General features: G+C 39.1%; 2 protein-coding genes across 11 annotated transcripts in view; both read left to right on the forward strand.

The window, feature by feature from the left end:
- kcnip3b (Kv channel interacting protein 3b, calsenilin) overlaps positions 1-20,776 on the forward strand; it is a 56,336-nt gene extending 35,560 nt beyond the window's left edge. For 2 of the 4 annotated variants that reach the window (XM_063490697.1, XM_063490696.1), the window contains 6 exons: positions 14,006-14,130; positions 14,254-14,323; positions 16,031-16,209; positions 17,260-17,364; positions 17,732-17,794; positions 19,728-20,776. In XM_063490697.1, the coding sequence (XP_063346767.1) occupies positions 14,006-14,130; positions 14,254-14,323; positions 16,031-16,209; positions 17,260-17,364; positions 17,732-17,794; positions 19,728-19,775 (590 nt within the window). In that variant the 3' untranslated portion in view covers positions 19,776-20,776. Of the gene's footprint in view, positions 1-1,405; positions 1,945-10,481; positions 10,823-14,005; positions 14,131-14,253; positions 14,324-16,030; positions 16,210-17,259; positions 17,365-17,731; positions 17,795-19,727 lie in introns of those variants that run through there. The other 2 variants (XM_063490698.1, XM_063490699.1) reach the window with 2 other exon arrangements.
- A 1,782-nt stretch (positions 20,777-22,558) lies between these two features.
- slc23a2 (solute carrier family 23 member 2) overlaps positions 22,559-25,155 on the forward strand; it is a 40,529-nt gene continuing 37,932 nt past the window's right edge. For 4 of the 7 annotated variants that reach the window (XM_063489493.1, XM_063489494.1, XM_063489499.1 and 1 more), the window contains exon 1: positions 22,559-22,823. The gene's annotated coding sequence lies outside the window, so the exon portion shown is untranslated. Of the gene's footprint in view, positions 22,828-25,155 lie in introns of all 7 variants that reach the window. The other 3 variants (XM_063489492.1, XM_063489495.1, XM_063489498.1) reach the window with 1 other exon arrangement.

The following is a 25,155-nucleotide window of genomic DNA, read 5'->3' on the forward strand; positions in this document are numbered from 1 at the left end:
TAAAGAATACAGAAAGCTGACACAAAGATGGCACATGTTCACAAGGAATACTGCATATCTGCAAAAACAAGCAAAATATTTATTAAAAAGGTGCAAAATTGTCACAAAGAAACACAAAGTAGCCAGAAAAGGAAGAAAAAACAACCAGGGAAAAGATGCAAAACGGCCGAAAAGAGACATACGGATAGCAGCTATTTATTGACAGTATAAAGCTCTTTATCAGAGGCCATTTATCGAGGGCTCTTCAAGATGAGCATTACTGCAATTTGCTCCCCAAAATGTTTTAAGCCTTCCTGGATCTGAAAAGGTGGATGCAGAATGAATAGTTTGCATAAAAGAGCCCAACAGAGGGGGGAGAAAGTCTGCTGTTGGCCATAGTTATGGAACAACGGATGAGATAGAGAGGGAAGGAGGAGGAGGCTGAAAGCTCCAGAGCACATATAGACAGAGGGAAGAAAAGGAGGAACCCAGAGGTTCAAAAAAAGTAGAAGGACAGGATGTGCACAAGGTTTAAGGTGGAGCAACTGAGCTGAGGGGTGAAAAGTTCCAGCAAGAAACAGCAACAGATTAATTCAGGAAGCTGCAGAGAAAGAGGAGAGGGGTGGGAAAGTGCATGCGAGTGAGGCAGACACTGAGGGGGGAGGTTTCATTCCCCACAGCTACTCTCAGTTTCTCAGGATTTCCCTTCCCGAACACTGCTGCTGCTGCTGCTGCTGCTGCTCTGAGTATGTTCTCTCAGGGGTCATACTCTTCCATATCTGGACTTGGATTTGGCCAAACACTGAAGAGTGGACTGCGATGCCAAGTTTAAACTGAACTGTGAACGCTCAATTTACGCTTGAATGGTAGACGTGAGGATTACTTCCTACTGTAAGAGTACGAGAGCAGCAAAAAGTGATTGTTTAAATGATTTTAAGCATCAAGTAAGCCCCATCAGTTTGTTTGGTTGTTTAAATAGTTTCGGGGCAGATTGTTGTTTCATCCGGATTTTTTTATTTTGAGCAAAGTTCAGTTTTTTCCGTCTTGACTGGACAGTCCGTTTAAAGTGGATACCACTGAGGTTAGAGAGTCAGTTCTCAGCTTGCAGATAAAACATTTGCAGTGTTTTTTTGTTTCCAGAGCTGAGGTTTTAGAGATTGCTCATGCGGTTTAGCAATTGTAATGGAGTGATTTATTTATGATCTCTAATGCTGTTTTGCCGTTTTATGGCATGGAAGATGAGAAGACCTGGGTTTTTCACGTTCTCTTCTCGGATGTTCTGTTCAATAAGCCTGTCCTATTCAGTCTGACTTTCTCCTAGTAAATGAGTGCAAACTCATGAAAATGGACACCGACGCTCTACCGCATTGTTTTGCTTTTTCTAAATGACATTTTAATCTAAAACCAAGATGTGATTTATTAGTCCACGCTACGCAGCGAAGACTGATAGTAGCCGGATTAAGAGGCCGAGTAGTAACGTGTGTCTTTTCCACTGTGAGCTCTAAAAGTCTCCTTTAACCTGATCTAATAAATGGCTTGTGACACAGCTCCCAGTTTTTCTCATGGGTCCAGAGAGGAAGATTTTCCATATATGTCAGCCTCCACATATTTTCCACTTCAGCATCAGTGTTGACATTAGAGGAGCCTTCATCCAGCTGGTTCTCATGCTGCTTCCTGGGCCTGGAGACAGCTTCATGCAGTCACCCACTAACCAGGCCGGTTCCTGTTGCCTCTTGGCTCATCCCTGTTGACACCGCTTGTTGTTGAATAGAGCGCTAACTCGCATCAACCCGAGTTTTCTTTCATCTATCCCCGGGGGCTTGGTTGGCCCTGAGTGGGCTCCTGCCTGTTCTGAAGTCATGGGGATCCAGGGCATGGAGCTTTTCGCCATCGGCGTGGTCATCATCCTTTTCATGGCAGTTCTCAAGCAGTTTGGGATCCTGGAGCCGATGTCCTCGTTTGAAGGTAACGGCCCACCTGCAACCTTTGCTGGGTAAACTTTTATAAACCTTTAAGCACTGCCTGAGTGCACTGCACTGTAGGTTAGTTATATGATAATATCAAAAGTGTTTAATAATAATCAACAATTATAACCTTACATTAAGACCGCTGAGTTGTATCATGTTGCCTTTTGAACTTATAAGACCTCAGCCTCCACTCAATGAGTTATTACTGTTTACATGTGCATGTATAAACACTTGTACCTGCTTACATTATAGTGTGCTATAAATCATTTATTAAATGTTTGTATACTGCGTATAAATTCTAAGTTATGAGGTTTTAATGCGAAGGTTTATGTAATAAACTCTGGTGTTGCATGCCATTATGGAAGCGCTTCTACAAAAATCTTTACATAATATTGCTTGTTTCCAAATTTGGTTATGAAATTAAAGATAGTCTGCTCCCTTGAGAGTTTAGCAAAATAAACTGTGTAAAAGGGTTGTCCAAAAAAAGAAAAAGTTGTCAGGATGAGCTCGTGAAAAACTGACATTTAAGAACTTTTGGACTTTTAAAGGCCGCCACCGCATGATCAGATTACTCTGTGATTAATCTCTGCCTCCTAGTAAACACAGCTGGACTTATCCAAGACTTCTGATTACTTATTTTTAACACAGGAAATAATACTGCAGTATTAATCACTGTATCTTTAACAAACTGTACGCATCAGCCAATCAATGGTTTTCTGCATTTGAATTTTATCACCACAGGGCCTTATCTAGTAGTTGAAATTTGGTCAACAGTTACAACTTGTTACTTACATGTTAATTGATTAGTAATATTTATTAAGTATTAATACATTTATAGACAATATATGAAAATAATATATGGACAAATATAACTCACAGGACCCATTGTGCTGGTTTTTAAGCATATCTAAAGGATTTAAATTTAACTCTAGTATTTGTAGTCTTTCTTAGTGGATGTGAATCATTTGGAGAGTGATCAAATAGTGATGTCCACACTGCCTCCTATAACAAACTAAGATAAGTTCATTTTGGTTTATATTATACTGTCTAGATTACATCACAGAAAAGTAAAAACGCAAGTCATGAAACATAGACGCAAAGACAAAGTAACTGTGGTGTTTAGCAGCTGATGAGCCCTTCAGATCAGAGATGTGAAATTCATTTTACATAGTGGGCCACATACAGTCCAGTATGAGCTTAAGGGGTCCAGACCAATGAAATTCCTCTTTCTACCAGTGCAAAGATGTTTTAACTACATCTTAATATATTAATATAAGGAGTGCAATTTCAACAATATGTCTGACTTTTTACTTTTTACTTTTTACTGACTTTTTACTGACTTTTTACTGACTTTTTACTGACTTTTTACTGACTTTGACTATAAGCCTGACTCTGTGAGCTTAAATCATAAGAAATAAATGTTTGAAATTACAACAGGAAAGACTGTCCTGTAATTAGAAAACAGAACATTTTTTGATAATTCACTCCTTGTAAAAAAAATAAAAATAAAAATAAAGAAAAAAATATACATACATAAGTAGAGCAGACACACAGGTAAAAGCACATGTGTTCACAAATTATGAAACATGTGTACAGGAGTAATTTAAGATACTGAAATTTAACTTGTCAAAATGTTTAATTCATATTTATTGCAGTCCAGTTTTTTTCAAGTTCTTTATGAATAGGTGGCACAGCTAATGTGCTTAACCAAAAAACACATTTACCCAGGGTAGCATTTGTAGAAGAGCTATGTAAATAACCACCATACAATATTAAGCTTTATACGTTATTCTTATTAGTTATTACCTTCATGTGATAAAAGCATAGGAACCTTTGCTTTAAGGTTTAATGTGACTCAGAATGAGTGACTGAGCAGGAAACAGGGGAGGGAGGTTACAGAGGACAAGACAGAAATAAACTTCTATACTGCCAAATATCTTTTTGAAACCACAGCTATCTCCATCTGGTCATTTTCAGCTTGAATACAGCTTTTAGACACTTTGCGTTGGCTTTATTTTTCCGATCTGGAAGCTACATCGAAGTTTTATATCGTGTATGAGTCAGACACATCAGCTAGGAGGAACTTTAGCCCATTCGACAGAACATATTGAACTCTTAGATGTTGTGTGCTTTTTTCAAATAAGAAAACAGTGCTTGACCTTTTTCACTTCAATGTTCAAAAGCATTAATGTCCTAGTTATTATGTTTTAATCAGAAATAGACATCATGTTGACAGACTTCAGCAGCCTTATTTACCGCACTCCATGTACAAGGGTCTTTGAAAAAAGGCTGAATGAAGAGTGGAAAAAGGTCACGACTACATCGTCTCTGTTGAGTCTTTGTTCACATTTTGTCTGTGAAGTAGAAAAATCCAGTAAAAGTACTTCTAATGTTTTTTTTTGCCTTTTTTCTTTTTCAAAATTCTGTAGATGCTGTAATATTTGGGGGCTTTTAACATTTCTTTCTAATGTTATATTCAGAGTTAAAAAGTTTAATGGGCTTTTATTATGCCTGATACTTCATGAAGCCTTGAAGGGCTAACAGGCAGCGTACCTTTAGGACAGCAAAAGAAACATCAGACACTGCTCTTTGAATGATGCATTTTTTCCCTCTGACTAGAGTTTTGGGCTGAAGGCCAGCGAGTCAGAGTGCCCTACAGTCACTGTGCCAAGACAATTACAGCCGGAAGGCTCCAGTCGGCACATTAGTGCCTCTCATATGGCTCGGCATCATAAGTAATAAATTCAACAAAAACGCTAGTAATGTCCTTTCATAATTTATCACTCCTCTCAATCTCTACTGTCTTCAGTTCCTCCAACACCACCCCTGCCTCTTCCTCCTCTTCTCCTCCAATACTAGGGCCTACACCCAGGTTTAGCATTACTTCACATCAATTATACATAAAGTATCGAACAAGCTTTCTCTGAGACCGCCTAAATATGGAGCCCCGAGTACTCCTCCAGGACCCTGAAGGACACTGGCCATCCCTGAGTAGCCTCCAAAATTCCCATCATGTGCCTTCATCCATTTAACTACCTACTTCATCATCTCCCACTAAGACTTTCCCAACTGCAGTGTCATTATCCCACTCCTGGATCATCTTCTAATTGCCTTAATCATCTTTAAGTACTTGTCACCAGAATGTTTGCGTCATCACCGATACAGGAAGTGGAATATAGATCTGCTAATATATCTGCTATTGTAGTTGGATGGATTTTAAGTTTTTTCTACATTAGGTCGTTAGGTCCATATGTATTTGGACACTGACACAAGTTGTTGTTTGTTTGTTTGTTTGTTTGTTTTTAACCCGTTTACTGAAACATACTCCAATTTAAGCTATATGATGGAAATGGACATAATGTGTAGTCTCTCAGCTTTTATTTGAGGGTATCCACATTCAAACTGGATTAAGAGTTTAACATGTGCTGTGCAGGTGAAACTAGCCAACCTTAACCTGCAAAAACAGAAAAAAACAATATGATAAATTGCTACAACAGTAGGAGTGGCAAAATTCTACAGTTTGGTACATCCTGAGAAAGAAAAAAAGCACTGGTGACTTGAACAACGCAAAAAGACCTGGATGTCCATGGAAGACAGCAGTGGTGGATGATCGCAGAATCATTTTCCATGGTGAAGACAAACTCCTTCACAACAGCCAACCAAGTGAGCAACACTCTCCAGGAGTTATGCGTAGCAATATCCAAGTCTACCAGAAAGAGAAGACTGCATTAAAGTAAATATAGAGGGCTCACTGCAAGGTGCAAACCACTCATAAAACTCAAGAATAGAGAAGCTAGCACTAAAAAAACATTTAAAAATGTCAGCACAGTTCTAGGAAAAATATTCTTTGGAAAGATAAAACCAAGATCAACCTCTACCAGAATGATGGCAAGGTGTGGAACAGATCATGATCCAACGGAGCGATTGTGGCTCAAGAGTTGGCTGTTCGTCTTGTCATCGGAAGGTTGCTGGTTCGAGCCCCGGCTCGGACAGTCTCGGTCGTTGTGTCCTTGGGCAAGACACTTCACCTACCGCCTACTGGCAGCCTCGCTTCTGTCAGTCTGCCCCAGGGCAGCTGTGGCTACAACTGTAGCTTGCCTCGACCAGTGTGTGAGAGTGAATGAATAGTGGAATTGTAAAGCGCTTTGAGGGTCTCGAAAGCGCTATATAAATGCAATCCATTAATAAAGCATACCACATCATCTGTAAATCACGGCGGAGGCAGTGTGATTGCCTGGGCGTGCATGGCTGCCAGTGGTACTGGGACACTAGTGTTTATTGATGATGTGACACAGGACAGAAGCAACTTAATGAATTCTGAGGTGTTCAGAGACGTACTGTCCTCTCAAATCCAGTTAATGCAGTCAAATTGATCGGCCAGTGTGCAAAGAAGTGGAATATTCTTGAATAGCCAAGTAAGTCACCTGATCTTAAACCACTTGATTACAACAGTTACTACATTTTAATAAAATGAACTGGAACTGGTGTAACACCACATACAAAATTTTAAACAGCTTTTGCTTTAAAACTGTAAAGTTAACATTAATATTAATGTAAAAATACTACTGTTTAATGCTGAAATGAGAATGTATGTATCTGAAGAAGCATGTAGTGAAGCAACTTTAAGAGTTTGTGGTTGTGACCTTTAAATCATCCACACTCACACTCAGTTAAAGTTAAAGTGTTTGTTTGTTTTTAAACTTAAATATGTGCATCGGGATCTTATGGCAGGAACGCTTAATCCATATTTTTAAGCTAAACTATATATGCAATAAAAATGAAAGGTTGTATTTTGTTTATGTTATTTAATTCATGTCAGTAGGACACCAACCCAAAATGTAAAATGTTAAATTCAATTCAATCCACTGCAGTTTTATCTATAAAGCACCAAATCACAACAACAGTTGCCTCTCGTTATTATTATTGATAATGCGGGCCTGCGGTTTAGGGAATGCCTCATTGGGATAGATGGGTGGCAACTAGACAAAGAGCAGAGGGAGGGTGAAACAAGAATAAATGTGTGTGTGGTGCAAGTAGATATTTATAGACATATGACCGAAAGAGGAGTGTTTTGGGTGGAGTCTAGCTCCTGAAATTCAGAAAAAATATCTCCAATTATGTGCACTTATTTAATTTCCCTGGCAGTGTGATATATATATCTATATATAGACTTCTTCCAGATATATGAGTGAGGTGATGTGAGTTTTTTTCTGTCATTTACATTCATGCTACTTTGTGTGTGTGTGTGTGTGTGTGTGTGTGTGTGTGTGTGTGTGTGTGTGTGTGTGTGTGTGTGTGTGTGTGTGTGTGTGTGTGTGGTAAATGGAAAGTTAAGAGCTAAATAAATCAAAATCTAAGTGTGATGCTAAAGGAGGTTAAATCTAAAGTGAATACAGGTGCTATGAGGTGGTAAAGATTTTCTAGCACCAAGAGTGTGTTGATTAAAAACAGCAGCAACAAAGACGGGCACTATGGATGTTTTAACAACTAGCAGTTTAATATTAATTGAGAGTAAATTGTCTGGGATTGCACCACTTTTCAGTCACAACTGGTGCAATCCCTACACATCTGGATGACAAGCCGGTATGGTCCTTGAACTGGTCTTCCTTAGATGTAAGCCAAGAGGTTTTGTTGAAATTAATTGATCTCTATGTCGCCTCATTTTTTTTCTGTCTCTGTGTTTGCAGTTTAAGATATTAATGTTCTTTTCACATTTTCCTGCCTCAACGTTTTGAGTTTAAGTTGTGTTTATAAAAGATTAGTTGTTTCATCTGGAAAACTCGTGTAGTTGGCTCGGATGAGAATACAGTACAACAGGCTTTTTAAATATTCATTAATTCAGTGTTTTCACAACAGAGTTGATTATAATCTCATGGGGGAACCAGACAGGCAAATATCTATTAAAGTATGTTTTAAACCACATCAGGAGGCTATCTCAGAATCCATTTTGGTACTGTGTACGTGCTAAGACATCCCACATTTAGCATCAGCAATACATTAGCGGTCGCTTATTAATCAGAAGATGCCGTGGCCTATTTGATGAATTATTTATATCATCAGCACTCAACAAAAGCTCCTTTGATTTCACCCTACGAAAAATATTCACTCATTGGCACTTGTTGTGTGTGTTTGTGTACATGTGTGTATGCTTATAGTCCAGTTAAGTGATGTGATCTAAAACCAAACCACTGACCTTTCAGGCCGGTGCTCTCTGATGTCGATTTTTGGGATCAGTCCAGGTTGGACCTATTTTGGGATGAAATCGATGCCAGAGGTAGCCTTGGCTTTAGAGATGTATGAACCCTATTTCGGGGCTTTCTGATACCAGTATCTGGTGTTTTACTGGCGGTTTGTGTTGGATATTTTAAGTGGCAAGTGGCGTCAGTGTACGGTAAGAAAAGATAAGGAGGAAGTGAGTATTTCACTCTGTTCATCTCTGGTTTCTTTGCTCATTTTCATGTTTCTTAGAAGCCCTTTAGATCAATTTAATAAATTACTCAGAATTTATGATTCATATCATCAATTTCCCAAAGCTGGTACATTTAGAAAATGCTTTCAGTTAAACAGGACCTACTGTGCTTCTTGTTTTATCTAATATGGCCAAAGTTTCAAAGAAGTTCAGCATATGTGCAATTAATTCCTCTGAAAGGAAAGCTCAGGGTTTAGACTTTAGCTTTGACACTTTTTTTCTACTCTTGGACCTCTATAATATTAGCCCGCCTGCTGTTTGCAAGGGGCAGCCAATCAGAAGGCAATCAACTAAAAGTGAGAGGAGCTTTAATGCTGTTTGTTTCAGATCACTGGTGAGCTGAGGGGCTACACTAAGGCACAGTAAAAGATAAAAAGATTTCTTTGAACTGTGAATCAATAAAATCGAAATAGCAGGTCCTCTTTAAAGCAGGCAGTAGTGGACTGGCAAGTGGAAGCACCAAAACATTTCCCGGTGGCCTAAAGGTCATTTTAGCCTGCCGTGAATTTGAGCAGCAATATTATAAAAGTGTGAATGAGTTGAGGGAACTATCAGACCACAGCAGATCTGTCTCTAGCATCCTCCTCTGCCATACCTTCCCTTTGCGGATCCTCCATCATTACATCCATGAGATTTCTCTGTATCTTCAACTTCTCCTCCTCCCTGGCAGCTCCATCTTTAACATCCTTTCTCCGGTATATTCACTATCCCTCCTCTGCATATGTCCAAACTGCTCAACCTGAGCTGTTCCTCTGATGTACTTATTTCTAATCTTGTCCATCCTGGTCACCTCCAGCATCATCAATCAGCCCGGTATGTGCTTAATGTAAGAGCTGTCATTTTTAATTATTATTTTCTTATTTTAATGGCTGCATCCTCCAGGATCTGAAAAACAAATGATGTGAGATGAATGTCACTTTCAGTTAATGCTGTTTATTTAGAGCAATATGCTTAAGAAGCTGCATCTTATGATCTTAGGAGTTAATACAATCCACTAATGGTAGACTCTGTTATCTATGATTTATCGCTGGCTTTTATTGTTAAAGTTTTTTAAATTGAATGAGAAGGAAATTATAGAAGGTCTGCATGGACATAACTGTGAATGGAGAGAAAAACAATTTCTTAGTCTGCGATGGAGTTACATCCTCATATTACATCATGCACTTTGTGTATGTTGTCTCTTTAGTCTCCACTAGAGGGAGGCAGACAGTAAAATGAGCTTTGAACAAGTGTCACAGGGCCTGAGGGAGCCTTCTCTCACTGTTTTTTCTTTATTACATGAGAGTGAGTGTGTGACAGGACTCCACTGAGACGTTAAATCTGTGCTGCAGATCCCAAGAGAGACGGGGGAACAATTAGAAAGTGGATCACGTAGCTGACTGGGAAAATGAGATTCAGGACACCTGTTGACCTTTGTCACCACCCCCTCTGTGTCCTTAAAGGCAAATTATTTTTCTGCTTGTCACATTTAGCAGAAATCATTCTAATCTTTGTCAGCCATGCCTATTTAAAGCCGTCCTGCACTGATTTGATGTATTTCCGGTCTCGTGTTGAGGTTGTTTTGATGGAAATGGGAGAAATGCAACTTTCTCTGCTTCCTCAGGAGTTCAGAGGTTAATTAGCAGAGAATAAGGTGTGATATGGAGGGAGGCTATAGAGGAGGAGGCTGCACAGCATTAGTCATTTGTTCTGTGGTGGATTTTCCTGATGCACCTCCTTGTGAATTTTGGATAATTTTTTTTATTGTTATTATCACTGACGACAGGAATAATATTTACTGGAGAAATCCCAAGCCAGCTTCAACTTTTTGCCAAAAACCTAATCTATGTGGTGTGAGAATATTTGAGCTTCCTCTTCGTGTGATTGGATTTCCTGTGGATTAACGTGGTGATCCAGATTTTTCGGGGGGGATTTTTTACTCTCATCTGAGGCATTTGACGTTCATGAGGGAGTTGGACCATCACACCCTGCTTTTAATTGTGGAAAAAATCCTGTAACATTCATTGGAGCACGATACATCACCGGGGTAAAAAAAAAAAAAAAAAAGAGGCAGTCAATTAAAAAGGCAGAGGGGGAGAGCTAAATAAAGAATCATCAAGAAAAAAATGTGACAAAAAAAAGAGTGATGAGTGACTGACACTGTTTCAGAGACAGGAAAAGGCAGTGGAGAAGAGTGAGACTGTGAGAGGCAGATGGATTAAAACAGGTGTCTATAGAGAGTCCAGTGATGTAGAAATAGAGGGGTAATAAGCAAGGAAAAGAACAAGAGAAGACGAGATAGAAGAAGAGGGGAAGATGAGTGTAAGGTGGGAGACGGAGGGACTCCAGACAGTTGGCATCGTCTGCCTGGTGATCATGTTCCTCAAACTGATGCACCTGCTGGGCCTGATCGACATCACTGAGACCGGTGAGATACCACAGGAGAGGGGAAGTGAGGAGGAGGAAAGACACAGAGCAATTTGTGAATGTTGTGAATGTGTTTGACCCAATCTGGATACGTGTAGATTATCAAGAGAGAAGAAGACATAGCTGTAAGAGGCATGAGACAACCACAGATGGTGTAAACAATAAAGACTTTTTTTGGCTTGGTTTTACACAGGCATCATTTTAAAGCTTGTTAACTGAATAACTGATGTAAGTTGACAGTCAGTCCCTATCAACCTCTGGTAATAATTGCTCACATGTATATTCTTTTAACCCAAAGCTTTAAATATGTAAATCTTTTAAAAATGGCAATTATAGAAATACACAGTGTATTACTGATTCCTGAAATACTAATTTCAAACAGAAGTAAATAGTTTGATTTCAGTTTGGCATGAATACATATTTGGTGGTCTGATGAGTATTTGCAGCACTGGGGCAGTAAAGGGGGAATTAACTATCATGGTAATACCAGTGCAGCAGTTTGGCTCATGTTTTAGTGACAGTTAGTGACATTAAAATTGACACATGTTTAAAAAAAACTACTTTCCCAGTACCTCGGAGTGTGTAAAGTACAGTAGCTACACAAATCACATCTGTTAGAGCAATGATTCCCCAGTACCAGTACAAGTACCCCCAGGGTACTTCTCTAGCCATGGGAGTACGTGAAAGATTGGCTCAGCTATTACTTAGGCCAGTTAAAGACTTTAGTGGACATTAACATGTTTAAGCACCCTCAAAAACATGATTCTTCACCCTCAATGAAGCAATAATTTTGAGTTAAATGCAGCTGATATATATAATTAAAAGGTCTATTTATTCAGATAATAAATCATTAAGGAAAATGTGCTTATACATTGTATCTTTACCAATCAAGTAAATTCAGATTCCATTAAATTTGACATTTTATCTTTTATTTATGTAACAAACTATACACGGAACATCCACATGTAATTAAATTAGAGCTAAAAGTAAGCATTTTGGGCACAGGCTTTTTGACTGCATAAACCTCTCTAAAAGAAATAAATGAGGAGTAAAATAAAGAAGAAAAACTGATTTACTTTTATCCAAAAGTAAATCAATGATTAAGATAGTTTTCTAAAATTATGCCTAACACTTTGCATTATTACATAATGCATTGCAAATCCCAGCAAATTGAATTCTGTCATTTTCATTCTTAATGTATTATAATAGTTTTCAGTGTATTTTGTAGATTGTGTTCTGTGTGTCTGAAGTTTCTGAAGTTTTGAGCCCTGGGTTTAACATTTCCATGGTAACAGATGCCTCCGCCAATCAGACGCCACTGTTTCAATTTAGGATTGTAGGTAGAGGGAAAAAAAAGCCTTTTTGTTACAATGAAAAGGTTGATATGCAGACCTGTGCTTTCTGTAGGAATACTTACCATCATCCCATGTTTTAGATTGTAGTAAGCCATAACTCTGAATGTTTATGGCTCATAATGAATCAGGTTTTTATTTCCACAAATTAAATGCTGACCTGCAGAACTCTTGTCACCAAGGGTTTTTCTTGGTTATTCTGTATTATTCTGTATCTTGCAGGAGATACAGAATAATCATGCTCTGATGGGATCATATGAGAGTTATTTTCTTTAATAGAATTTGAAATTATTAAAAATGTGCAGGTTAGATTCATTTTAGATTATAATCTTGAGCAGGCAAATTAAACTTTTTTGCAGAAATGTTGCAAAAATGCATTGAACAGTCTGGAAATTTAGAGGGAAAAAGGAAAATGTGTGGACTTCCGAGAAAGTATTTCATCCTACCGGGTGCCTTTTCTGATATATCTGGGTTACAAGAGCATGACCGTCTTTGACAGCTGCACCCATACAGACAAGGTCAGAAGCCATCTTCTTCTCACATTGTGCAAGAATAAACGAACTGTAAAGAAATGTTGAAGAGCGGATCACCTCCCAGCTTTAATCCCCTTCTCTGTGGTTTGGGTTTATGTTTCACAGTGTATCATATTTCCCCGCTCTGCTGGGTGTTTTATCCGAATATTACGTGAGTCCTCTCCTTTGGACCCATCGTGTAAACCTCACAGCGTCCGATCTGACTTGACATGTTCTCTTTTTGTTTGTTTTTTTTTCTTCCTCTTACTGTCGCTCTCCCACTGTTCTCCATTTACGCTCTTTCACTCCATCTCGGTGTCGACACCCGTCCACCTCCTCCACCTCTGTTCTCTCTGTCTAAAGATGGTGAGTATGTAACAGCACGAGTCCAACCAAACGGAGAAAACTTCCCTCCTTTTTTAAAAGTGTTTTCTTTTTGCCCGGCTGTGCAGTGCTTTCTCTTAGTGTGCAATGGTAACCAATGTCGTGACACTTAATTTGAGTGAGAAAGTGTCTTTGATCTAAATGATCAAACTTAGGTTTTCTGTGGTGGCTTTTTTTTTTTTTGAAAGTCACTCCAGCCAGATTTGAAACATTTCCCACACGTCCACCTTCAGGATAGGCTGATTTTTGTTCCACAATAACTTTTTTATGTTTAATGAAGGCAAGCAAACTTTTGCCTTTATACTATAAATATATTTTCCAAGTTACAGGCCCTTGAAGTACATAGGGATTGGCTGGAGTTCAGTGCTTTTTAATGGCCTTTCATTTTTAAATGCTTGAACCAGATTAAAACTGATTTGGTTGTAGTTTTTAACTATGTTTAAACAAGGCAAAATAAAAAGTGATAAATTTCAACCTTCCTTTTATATATTTCAAGGGCCTGTAGCTCAGAAACTACTCATACATTATTGACCAACAATATCAGCTGATTCTGATGGGGCCATGTGGGATGCAGTGATTGAATTCTCATAAAATGACCCTTCAAGTTTGGTGACATGTCCACCATAAAGAAAGTACCTCCTCCTCTTATTTTACTCCCTCGTTCGCCTGCCTTTTCCTCCTCCACAGTTTTCTGATAATTCTCTCTTTTGAACTTCGAACATTTTCCTCTTATGACTCCTCCTGTTGAATGTGTGAACCCACCCACACCCCATCTCCGAATGTTGACCTGCATCCTCTCACTCAATGTCTGCCCCATCCTCCCTCTCTCCATCCTTACCTCCCTTCATCACTTCTCTCTCCTTCTCCCCTTCTTTACTTTTCCTCCTTTCTGTCTGTCTATCCATCCCTTTCTCTCTGTCTCTCTTCCTCCCACAGACAGCAGCGACAGTGATTTGGAGCTGTCGACTGTGCGTCACCAGCCGGAAGGGCTGGACCAGCTGCAGGCTCAGACCAAGTTCACCAGGAAGGAGCTTCAGTCTCTGTATCGAGGCTTCAAGAACGTGCGTCTAGCTGCTGCTTCTGCTGAGACCAGCCTAATTGCTTTGCTATTATTACTATGCTTTATATAGAGCTGAATTATTATTCTAACATGTATATCTCCTTTTTCCTCCTCTCTTGAGCAGGAGTGTCCCAGCGGACTGGTTGATGAGGAGACATTCAAGTCCATCTATTCTCAGTTCTTTCCCCAAGGAGGTTAGACATTAAAACAATCTCCTCTTTTTCTGTCCTTTTTAGTGAGGGACCGAGGGTCATATTTTTCCACACCTTATTTATATTTCATAACTTTGACCTCCTAAGACCCGAACTCTTTCATGGCATGCATTTTTAATTTCTCTTTGCTATTTGGGCTGATTGGGACCTGATGAATGTAAAAACAAAATTACCTGATTTTTTTTTTTTTTTTTTTTGAGAAAAATGAGATCCACATATGAGGACATTCGTTTTAAATTTTGATAGAGCAGTGGCAGTATAATGTCCTCGTAAGTGGATATCAGGCCCTTGTAGAGAAAAATTTAGTATTTTAGTCTAGACAACCCAAAATGTGATGTCCACATGTGTGGACGCCAGGTCCTAGGAGGTTAAACAAGATTTAAACAAGATGCACACCCAATTATTTTGTTCCTGAAGCAGGCCTGAAATATGCCTCCATTCAAAAAAGAGAAACAATGGTTACCCCAGTAGGTGTCAAAGGGGGAATGAGTTAAAAGCATTTAGTATGAGAAGTAAAAGTATGTGGCTACAAGAGCCACATGCTGCAATATTCAGTTAAAATTCAGTTTATCATGCTTTAATGCTGCCCTATTAAAATAATTTAATAGTATTAAAAAATACACAGTGTGTCAGAATTAATCTGAAACTGAAAAGTCCAGTATGCCAAAGTCTGGAAGAATACCCAGACTGCCACCTTCAGATGAGAGGAAGCTGCTTTGGATGCTCAGGAGCAACCCAGGAGCCATCAGTGCTCAAGCCTGCTATGAACTGGAAACCAGTGAAACACCAGCTTTATTGGCTAAATATGTTTTACATCACCATGGCCTAAAAGGGTGTTGACTACACGGACAAGTCAAAGCCTTCTGGAGAAAAGTGACACAAAAATTGATCTATTTGGGTACATGAGGCATTTTTGGAAGAGGGTTTTGTCTCCCTCCCCTTACCCCTGTTGGAGGGTTCTTCCTGTTAAAAAGGAGGTTTTCCTTCCCACTGTCACCAAAATATTTAGTCATGGGGGGTCGTCTGGTTGTTGTTGGTTTCTCTGTATTGTAGGTTCTTCATCTTACAATACTAAGTGCCTTGAGGTGATTATTGTTGTGATTTGGTGTTATATAAATAAAACTGAATTGAATTGAAGGCGAAGCGAAGCTTTACAACCCAAGAACACTGCACTGCAACAGTGTTGCAACAGGACGCATCAAAACACACATAAAAACTAGTTTTAGAATTGAAACCGCAGGCTAACCTCTGGGGTTCTGGAACAGCCTTTCCAAAGTCTCAACTTCAATCATGAAAATTTGTTAACAATGTTTGAAAGCTGGGTCTGCGCCAGGAAACCAAACAGTTTAAATGAACTCTACCAAATATGTGACCCTTTGTGCATTAAATCCAAAATAAATGAAACGCTGTACAATCTTTCCACTCTGGACAAGAACAGTTCAAAGAAATCATTAAAAGCCCCAAATTATCATTACTTTCATACCAATGGTGCTTGTAAACTTCTGACCACAACTATAATAATATCACAAGATATGCAACTCACAATCTATTAGAGTAATTAAAAAAATCAAAACAGAACATCTATGAGGTTCAAGCCTCTTCCCTAAGATAATGACTCCCTCTCCTTTGCTGTTTTTGGGTGCTTTGTTAAAAGCACTACATTAAATCCGCGTCTTCTTTCATCTACAGATGCAACCACCTACGCTCACTTCCTGTTCAACGCGTTTGACATGGACAGAAACGGTTCAATCCGTTTTGAGGACTTCGTCATCGGCCTGTCAGTGTTGCTCAGAGGTTCGGTCACCGAGAAGCTCAACTGGGCTTTCAACCTTTACGACATTAATAAGGATGGTTACATCACCAAAGAGGTGTGTGTGTGCGTGCATGCGTGAGTGTGTGCATGCGTGCGTGTGTGTGCATGCGTGTAAGATATGTAATTTTTTTTGACAACAAGACAAAGACAAATCTCATATTCTGTCACCTTTGTTACATACAAAAACTGTTTAAACTGACATGAAGTAGAAGCAACTAATAACTGATTTCATATGTGTACACTTAAGTGCTTTACAAGAAGATAAATGTTATTTAAAAAAAACAAAACACTCACTATCTCACCTTCTCAATCTAGATTCTGGGTCTAGATACTGATCAGGAGCCTTAAACCAGGCAGAATTATATATTTTTGTTAGTAATAACTATTATGTCCTATTTGAACAGTTAATAAGCGTTTTAATAATGCTTATTAACTGCTTATTAAGGTGTTAATAAGCAGATTAAGCCCTTTTCTTGGGGCAGATATGCCTGTTTGTATTTGTAGAGAATAACATGTTGATTGGCTTCACTTTGAGAAACTACACCAGTCCCAGACATTTAAAGGAGAGCTCTTATACTCGTTTTCCATGGTATAGGTGACCTGAATGATGATTGTGCCTTTGGCAGTTTCAAGCTAAATAGACATATGTTCCAATCAACAAATAGCACATGCTGTTTGCTCAGTGAAAGCCAGTGTCATAATGTTTGTTCCTTTTTAAAGTGCTGGTTAACATGGACTTCCTTCCTTTCTTTCTTTTCTGAAGAATTATTTCTTGTGAGTGTCCTCATGCAGTGCAAAGACATGTATTTATGTTAATAGTTGACTGCTGTTACCTGCTTGCAGATATGAATTAGTTTTAGCCTCAAGGGCTGTCTCTATCTATCCGCCCTGATACAATCTCATCTTTCTCAGACACTGGCTTTTTTTTGTTTTTATTAAACACAGCCAAGACGGGACAAGTAAATTAAACTTCTGTTTTAATCATACAATATAGAGTTTGTACATTTTAAAATCCATAGTAGGTAAACAAAACACTGAAACAGTTGGCTGTTTTAAGTAAAAAGTGAATTATATTCACTCCCATTCCTTCTCTGCTTCTCTTCAGGAAATGCTGGCAATTATGAAGTCCATCTATGACATGATGGGGAGGTATACCTACCCTTGCGTGCGGGATGAAGCACCCTCTGAACATGTCGACAAGTTCTTTCAGGTTCTGAATCCACACAATTAAATATGGATAACAGACTTAGGGGTAGTAAGATTTAGCCTTGAGGCAGATGACTAATGCCCAAACTGATGATGAAAAGACTGGTGATGGCTCAGGTTGACTCCCTTTTCCATAAAAGCTATTGTAAGCCATACATAACTACATTAGAGCATCTTAGAATATCTGTCATAGATAAAACGTCTAGGTATGATAAACACAAATAGAGCCATTTATGAAAAGTGTTCCTTTGTAAAATATAATTTGGTTGGAAATGACCCTACTCATTCATTTTGGTCTCTTAAGAGTTAAATATCCTAAATATTGTCTCACTAATGTCTGCTTTCTCTTCTTATTTTTTCTGTTTTTTCAGAAAATGGACAGGAACAGAGATGGTGTAGTGACTATTGAAGAGTTTATTGAGACCTGTCAGAAGGTGACGCACACTTTTTTGTCCCACACACCAGTCAGTGTAAATCACATTTAGTCATGAACACAAACAGTATTGCAGGAGATCAAGGTTCTTGGTTCAATGTCAGCTACAGCATGACGTCACTCACACTGACTAGTATTATCTGCCTTCACACATATTGTAAACCCTTACATGTTGTTTTTTCGAGGAATATCACACTTTCTAGTCTGTAATGATCATAGTCTGTATTTATATGCGGACTTTCCCTTTTCTAATTATAGCGTGTTTATTTTTGAATCACCTTTAATCCTGTGTTCTTCTATATATGTCTCCACTTCTTTCTCACAGTCAGTACTGTAAGGAAAAGAGACCTGATTACACCTAATTTCCTTTTTTAATACCTAATTCATGAACTTAGAAAAGTCAGTGATAAAAATCCAGCTTCACATCCTCAAAGATATCTCTGCAGTTAATAACCAGAAACAGATGTTTTTCATATCAGTACACTATTTTGGTTGAAAAATGTTTATAAACTAATATCCTTAATCATGAACATTCTCTGAAGGAAAGCACTTCCTCTGTATTTTGCTATATTTGGCTCCTGGTGTTTAATTTGTCACAGGCAGTATCTACACAATGTTAACAAACACTAAAACAGTGTCTACTCATCATCTAGTTATTTGGGCAGGCTACATTTTCAGATTTTTTATGTCTGCTAGACAACCATGACATAAACACAGTTTTTCTTTCTTAGATTTCTTACAGTAAAGTTAGTGGGCCTTACCAGGAAAACATATCTCTGTACTGGAAAAGAAAGACATTTTAAAACACACCTCCAAAAGCTGTAAATTGTTAACTGGGGAACAGTGAAAGTCATTATCTCCAGATAAAGGGTAGTTTTGAGTGTTGGCACTCACTACCAGCAAGTAAACTAAAACATGTAATGAGGCAATTATTTGACTTTTGACCCCGTTTCTTAACTGTTTTACCACAAAATTTGCTTTAGATTGTATGCGCAGTTTCATGGATGTCAGTTTTCTTCTACTTCACAAGTAGTTGAGGTAAAGTATGTACACTAACTTATCTTGTGTTTTGGTTGCTGTAAAACACTGGGTTTTTAGATTATTAGTCATTATTTATTTTGAGACCATCTGTGTGTGCTGTTTACCCCAAACTCAAATATTGGTCAGTGCCTCTGATGCAGCTCTGCAGCTGTTTTAACATGCTTCAATCAACAGAGATAAAAATGGAAAATTCAAGCCAGTGCATTTACGTAACGAGCAGAGAGCGTTCCAGTTATTTTACTCAAACTGTAGATGTACTGTAGCATGCTTTATTTACACACAATTTTTAAAAAAATACCAATGCAATGCTTTTCCCCTACAGGCTGCATGTAATGGATTTAGCTTCTAGGTCCAAAAAGCAATGAGAATGCTAGTTACCACCAGGGGATGGCTTGATCGATGACCTCGGTAAATCTTTTTCCTTAGTTAGTGGTCTCAAACACCAGTTCAAAGTGTCATTGAATATAAAGTTTGGTGAAAAAGACAGTTTTTTCTAGGGCTGTAAGCAGTCCTGTGAAAAAGTACATCCTAGATTTCATTTTCTGTATTTTCTGTATGACTTTATCAGTGTCTCAGATCACTCTTCTTTACAGCATTGCTTCAGTTGATTGAGGTCAGTCTTCTTCTGTATCAAGGACATCAAAAAACTGAAATTAGTTGTCTAGTAGATAATTGTAAAAACAAGCTCAGTCTCTAATCTGTGCCCCTATAAAGAAACATGACATGGTGGAAGATTTATATTCGCAGTTGCTGATAATGACTCAGTGCTTTTGGCTATAAACAGTGTCACCGTGGCCATTTGTTATATCTGAAACTTTGACCTAATCAGCGTGAACATTTGTTTCCTTCTGAATTTGCCGACAGATGTTTTTTCTTTATCGTTTGTTTTGCAGGACGAGAACATCATGAACTCCATGCAGCTGTTTGAAAATGTGATATAAGAATCTGGACGTCCTCAGCTGTTTTCCTTCATTAGCACAACTCACATACAAACAGAGCAAAGTCATGCACCCCACCCAATGCCGCAGACTCCACAATAACGTAAGACACCCTGATACATAATGTAGCTCCTGTGAAGATGCAGGGACTAGAGGTTTTTCTATTTGTCGCCACACTCTTTTAATGGTATCTTGTGACTGTTTCTGGATTACAAAAGCTGCCTCATGTCAAAGGAGACATTCTTGGATGACTTTTTTGTCCTCGGTGGCTCAACAGACATGCTGATTGTGCTTTGATCAGCGGACAAAAACCACAAGGAACGAAGAGGCTCACAGAAATGGACAAACTACATGGATACTAACTTTAACAATAACATACAGTATATACACTCACATATGGAAAAACCTGCTGTTTCCTCAGAGTTTTTATAGCACTGGATGGAGAAAAAAATCACAGTGAAAAAAAAAGACATGAACTAAAGCATGTTTGTCATCAGATATGTCATGTGGAATTAGCTTGCACTACAGTTTTATGACTATGTATTATATGTGCCTGAAATAAAGGCACTGTAGATACCTGCACCTGATATACCACTGAAGAAAACCAGTGTATATGTATATACATGTAAAGTTAATAATTATATCTAATGCATTGTGTTGGTCTAATCTGTGCTCCACCAAGTGATGGAATAGGACCAGTGCTCAATATTTGTTTAAGAAATTTCAATGTTAATCACTTTAAAAAAAAAAAAAAAAAAAAGGTTAGTAAGCGTCGTTGGAATTTGGGATATTTAAATGTTTCTCTTTTTTTATTTTTGTTTTGGAAGATTATATTTAGCTGATCAGATTGCAAAAATGAGTCTTTGCAGAACCGTGAAGAAAGACACATCAAACTAAGACTTTTTCTTTAGTATCTGTGAGCATGCTGACTCCACAGTGCCACAGCGTCATGTACAGTACAGTAGGACCTTTGTGATGTCAGGTAATTAAAGATGCTGTCTACAGGTGCGACTTCTTCTCTTTAATGCATCCCTTTATTGTGGTTAACCAGTGCATTAAAATGATGATTCAGAAAAACTTTCAATATAAAAAGTCAATTTCTATTCCTCTGTATTTAGTGTTACATCCTGGCTTTGGAGCATTGTCCTGTTGTGTGACCTGGTTTATGCAATTACGGCTATTCTTCCAGTCTTTCTTGATCGTACTGTCTATTACTGCATGCATAATGCATTCCTCAGCCTGAAAGGGGTCACACTGATACTTTGATACGATCCCTCAGAGTGACCACTAACCTGATGATGTCAAGCCCACCCACTTAAACAATAGCATTGAATACAGTAAAATAATTTTAAGTGGTTCAAGTTAATACAAAAGGGAATACAATGACATCAACATATTTAATTTAGCAGCATATTTACTGATTGAACATTCAGGCTTTGGGTGAACAGGTTGCACAACATCACTGTAGTGAGTGACATGAAGGCTAAAAAGCACGCATCGATTTTCTCAGGAATTGGTTAAGGGCCAAAGCTGGGATTGAAGTCAGTAATTAGACATATTTATCAGTTGTAAAACATAAAGTGAAATACCAGGTGCAACAGTAGGGATCTCAGTCTGAGATCTAAGCTGAGATCTTTTATTATTTTTCAATTATTTTGTGCTTATTTTATGCTTTTTTGAATTAAAATGCACACATTATTAACAGAAGCATACACAAAGGCAAAAGCAGGGATCTCATGATGAGTCCAAGATAGTTCAAGATTCAAGATTCTTTATTCGTCACATGCATAGTTATACAAGTACAACACGCAGTGAAATGTAACCTGACACGCTCCTCGACTTGTGCAAAAGGGGGAGAGAAGAAGAACATTATATATTATATACATTAGGTGAACGTGCAGTAGTAGCATTGTATGCAGCAAGCAGGTGAATTCTGTACATTAAGTGAATTAAATAAGAACAGACAATCTGAATGTGAAGTATGCGATACACACAATGTTTCAAACAGAAACAAACAGAAAGAAGACACTGTCATCACACAATCGCCACCACCTGTGGCTCACCTGCCTCCCGGTACCGCCCCCTTGAGCTCACTGCACCACTCCTACCCAGACAATATGAACATATTTAAAATTAAAAAAGAATTTGAAATGTACATTGTGCCGGTGGGTGTCTAGAAGAGAGTCCTGTCTCAGTCACTTATGGATGCTGTGAGAGGGCGGGTGGGTGTGTGTGTGTGGGGGGGGGGGCATGTTATGGTTTAGGGCCCGGATGGCTTGGGGATACAAGCTCCTCTTGAGTCTCTCTGTCCTAGCCCGGATGATTTCAGAAGTTGGAACAGTTTGTTGCCAGGATGGGACGGGTCCTTCAGTATCTGCGCTGCTCTAGTCCGGCATCTCCTGGTGTAGGTGTCCTGAAGTGGAGGGAGAGCAATCCTGTAGCAGTGTTCTGCTGTACGGATCACTGTCTGAAGAGCGTTTTGGTCCTTAACACAGCTGTTCCCAAACCAGGATGTGATGTTCTGTGTGAGGATACTCTCCACAGAACCCTAAATACACAATACAAGCCCAGAGCCCAAAAAGCTCGTTTTAATTGTTTAGGAGGCTGCAGAAAACTTACAGCCAGGTTATACAAGCGGGGTTATAATTACAGAACCTGTCCTTGAAGGGAGGGAGTCTGGGCTGCGTCACGTTCTAAGTCGCTTCTGATTGGTTAAGGTGGGGCGAAAGCTTACATAGGCACCCGACGTCACGGGCGATGTGGGCATGCGTCCTGATGAGCGTCATTCCCGTGGCTTTATGAAAGGCGAAATCCGTCCACGCGCAGCTGTTTCGAAACCGAGGGGAAGCAGGTCGTCTAGGAGGAGCTGGCCTTAAGGACAGTCTCCCAATCTCTTCGCCGCCGTCCGCTGCGCGCGTGTGAGCCACTTTCCGCCTTCAACTGTCGCCTGCGCGTGCCTCCCGCCTCGCACAGCTTCAACAACACACAAGCCACGGGGACGAGCCAGCGTTAGCCGAGAAGGGAAGTGGACTCTGTCTTCTCTTTCATCAGGTAGGTGAGTGCAAAACGTGCCACGTTATTTTTATTTCCAGTGCCTTGTGAGTGTTAGGCACCCCTGCTTTGGTTTCCCACTCTGTACGCCGTCTCAGTTTGGGGGCTGGAGTTGGCAGAAGATAACCGCTAGCGGTTAGAGGTGTGTGAGCTCCCCTCTCTCTCTCCTCAGAGGACTTCGTGGGCCGCCTCGACCGTGGCGATGCTGATGCTGGAAGTGTGACCGTGAAAATAAAGGCCCAGATAGCCAGGCTTCTCTTAGGGTTCCAGTACTAGTCACCTTTCTCCTCTTTAGCTCATTTTTTTTTTTAAACCGTTACTTATCAGTATGAGGTTGAGGGCAGATGTATCAAGGTTTCTAGATAGTGAGGGCTTTATTGTGACTCTTACAAAACACAAAACATAATGCAGATAGGTTAAGTATGCATGAATAAAAACCCTTAATGAATCAAGCAGCACTAACTGCTAATGCACATTTGGCTTTTAGGATTTACTGGCAATTGATGATGGCACTGTCCTAGAAACGTGGCTAGGCAGGTGGGTGTATGCTCACAGTACATGTGCATCTATCACATGACCAATAAGTGGCCCAAAAAAACCCAACCCAAAAGCCAAATGGGCAGTGCCTGGAGGTGACATGGCTATTTACGATTGCATGAGAATTGCATTATGAAATTTACTTTGTATCAACACCCAGATTCCAGGTAGCAGCTCGACTGCTTTATCTTCCTCTCTGATTAGTTTAAATTTCAAATGAAACTGCCATTCTCAGAGCAGGGACTTCTGATACGACTGCACCTGCTAACACGGGGCTTTGTTGTGAAAGTAATGCTTTCAGCTTGTGGTTGTCATCATCAGGGTCCTCAGATCAGCCACAATTGTCATGAGAAGTGTCACAGTAATGCAATCCATGAGATATTTTAATCTGTAATGTGACTGAGATTTGGCCGTTTTATTCTTTCAAACTCCTGACATTAGTTATAATGCCAGCATTGATGGGGTTGTGGACTGATTTGATATAAATTTCTTCCACAAAACGCACAACGCAACTGCTGTTTTAAGCAGGGGATTCAGTGTATTTTTTCCATTTACCAAATAAATACCGTGGTGTAACATAGCTGGTTTTCTGTAAGCTTTAAATAAATACTTTTGCCTGACCAAATGGCCAGTAGCACATTTGTGTCCTGTCCACAAGTAAACAGTTCCTCTAGCCTCATTTCCCCCTCTAAAATTGTGTTTTTGAAAATTCTTACTGCAGTCTGTTAGTGCTTGTAGTACACACCCTGCACCACCCTTACATGCAAAGTATTATCCTGTGTCATTTAACCTGTAGTTTTCACAGCACTTGAGTGGACAAGATTTGTGACATTTTTTTTTCTTCAGCTGTGTTTAGTTTAGTTTTTAGATTTTCTTTTATTTAATTTTGTGTAGCTGTTTTTCTTGGTGATGAATATTCACAGGTAGTATGCATCAACATTGAGGTGACCTGCTTTTGAGCTCAAGAATTTTCTGACCCACTACATGCAAAAGAAAAGGATGCATACACAAGGAGTGTTATCCTGGGTTAATAGACATGTATGTAATCCCAAAAATAAACCCATACAAGAGTAATTAAGTAGTTGTAGGACTTAAATTATGAAAAACTGACAAGTGCAAATAGAGCTAAAGAATATTTAAAGGGTTTTTCTTGGGAATGTTATCTGGATAGTAGAGAAAAATCAGCCATTTTCTTCATAGATAATAGGGGTTTTAAGGAAATTTACTATAATGATATTTATGACAATATAGAAAAAAATACGAAGTTTTATTGGTGTTTGCAACACAGAATGATGGGTGTTTTCCATCCTTTCCCAGTAATCTACAGTCATCGATGACAGACTACCTAAACTGAAGTCTAGCTTTATCAGAGTGCCAACACCAGCATTATTACAGTGCAATTGTAGTGACACAGCATTATATACGATGATGCAGCTTAAGTCTGGGATGTTTTAACTAGCCGTTTAAAGCCCTGCTTTTCCACCATTTAACTACATCCGTAATTTCCATGCAATGTTTGTTCCTGTCATATTGAGTGCACCTAGCGAGTGCTCCAGTGATGTGCCATTGGTTCGTTTACTTTTGGGTCACACATCACCAGTTGCTAATATCTCCTTGCATGCTGTCATAGCTTGATTGTACTTGTTGTCTGTGGTGTTTTTGGTTTTCTATATGATTTGTTTTGTTTTTCTCCCCCTCAAGAGGTGAAACAGGCAAAGAATTGTGCTTTGTTGGCGGTCTGACCTCTTGTAAACAGGCAAGCTACTTCAATACTATTGACATAGCTCCCTTTTTA

Source organism: Pelmatolapia mariae, linkage group LG12 (genome assembly GCF_036321145.2).
Source record: "Pelmatolapia mariae isolate MD_Pm_ZW linkage group LG12, Pm_UMD_F_2, whole genome shotgun sequence".
Taxonomy (NCBI): Eukaryota; Metazoa; Chordata; class Actinopteri; order Cichliformes; family Cichlidae; genus Pelmatolapia; species Pelmatolapia mariae.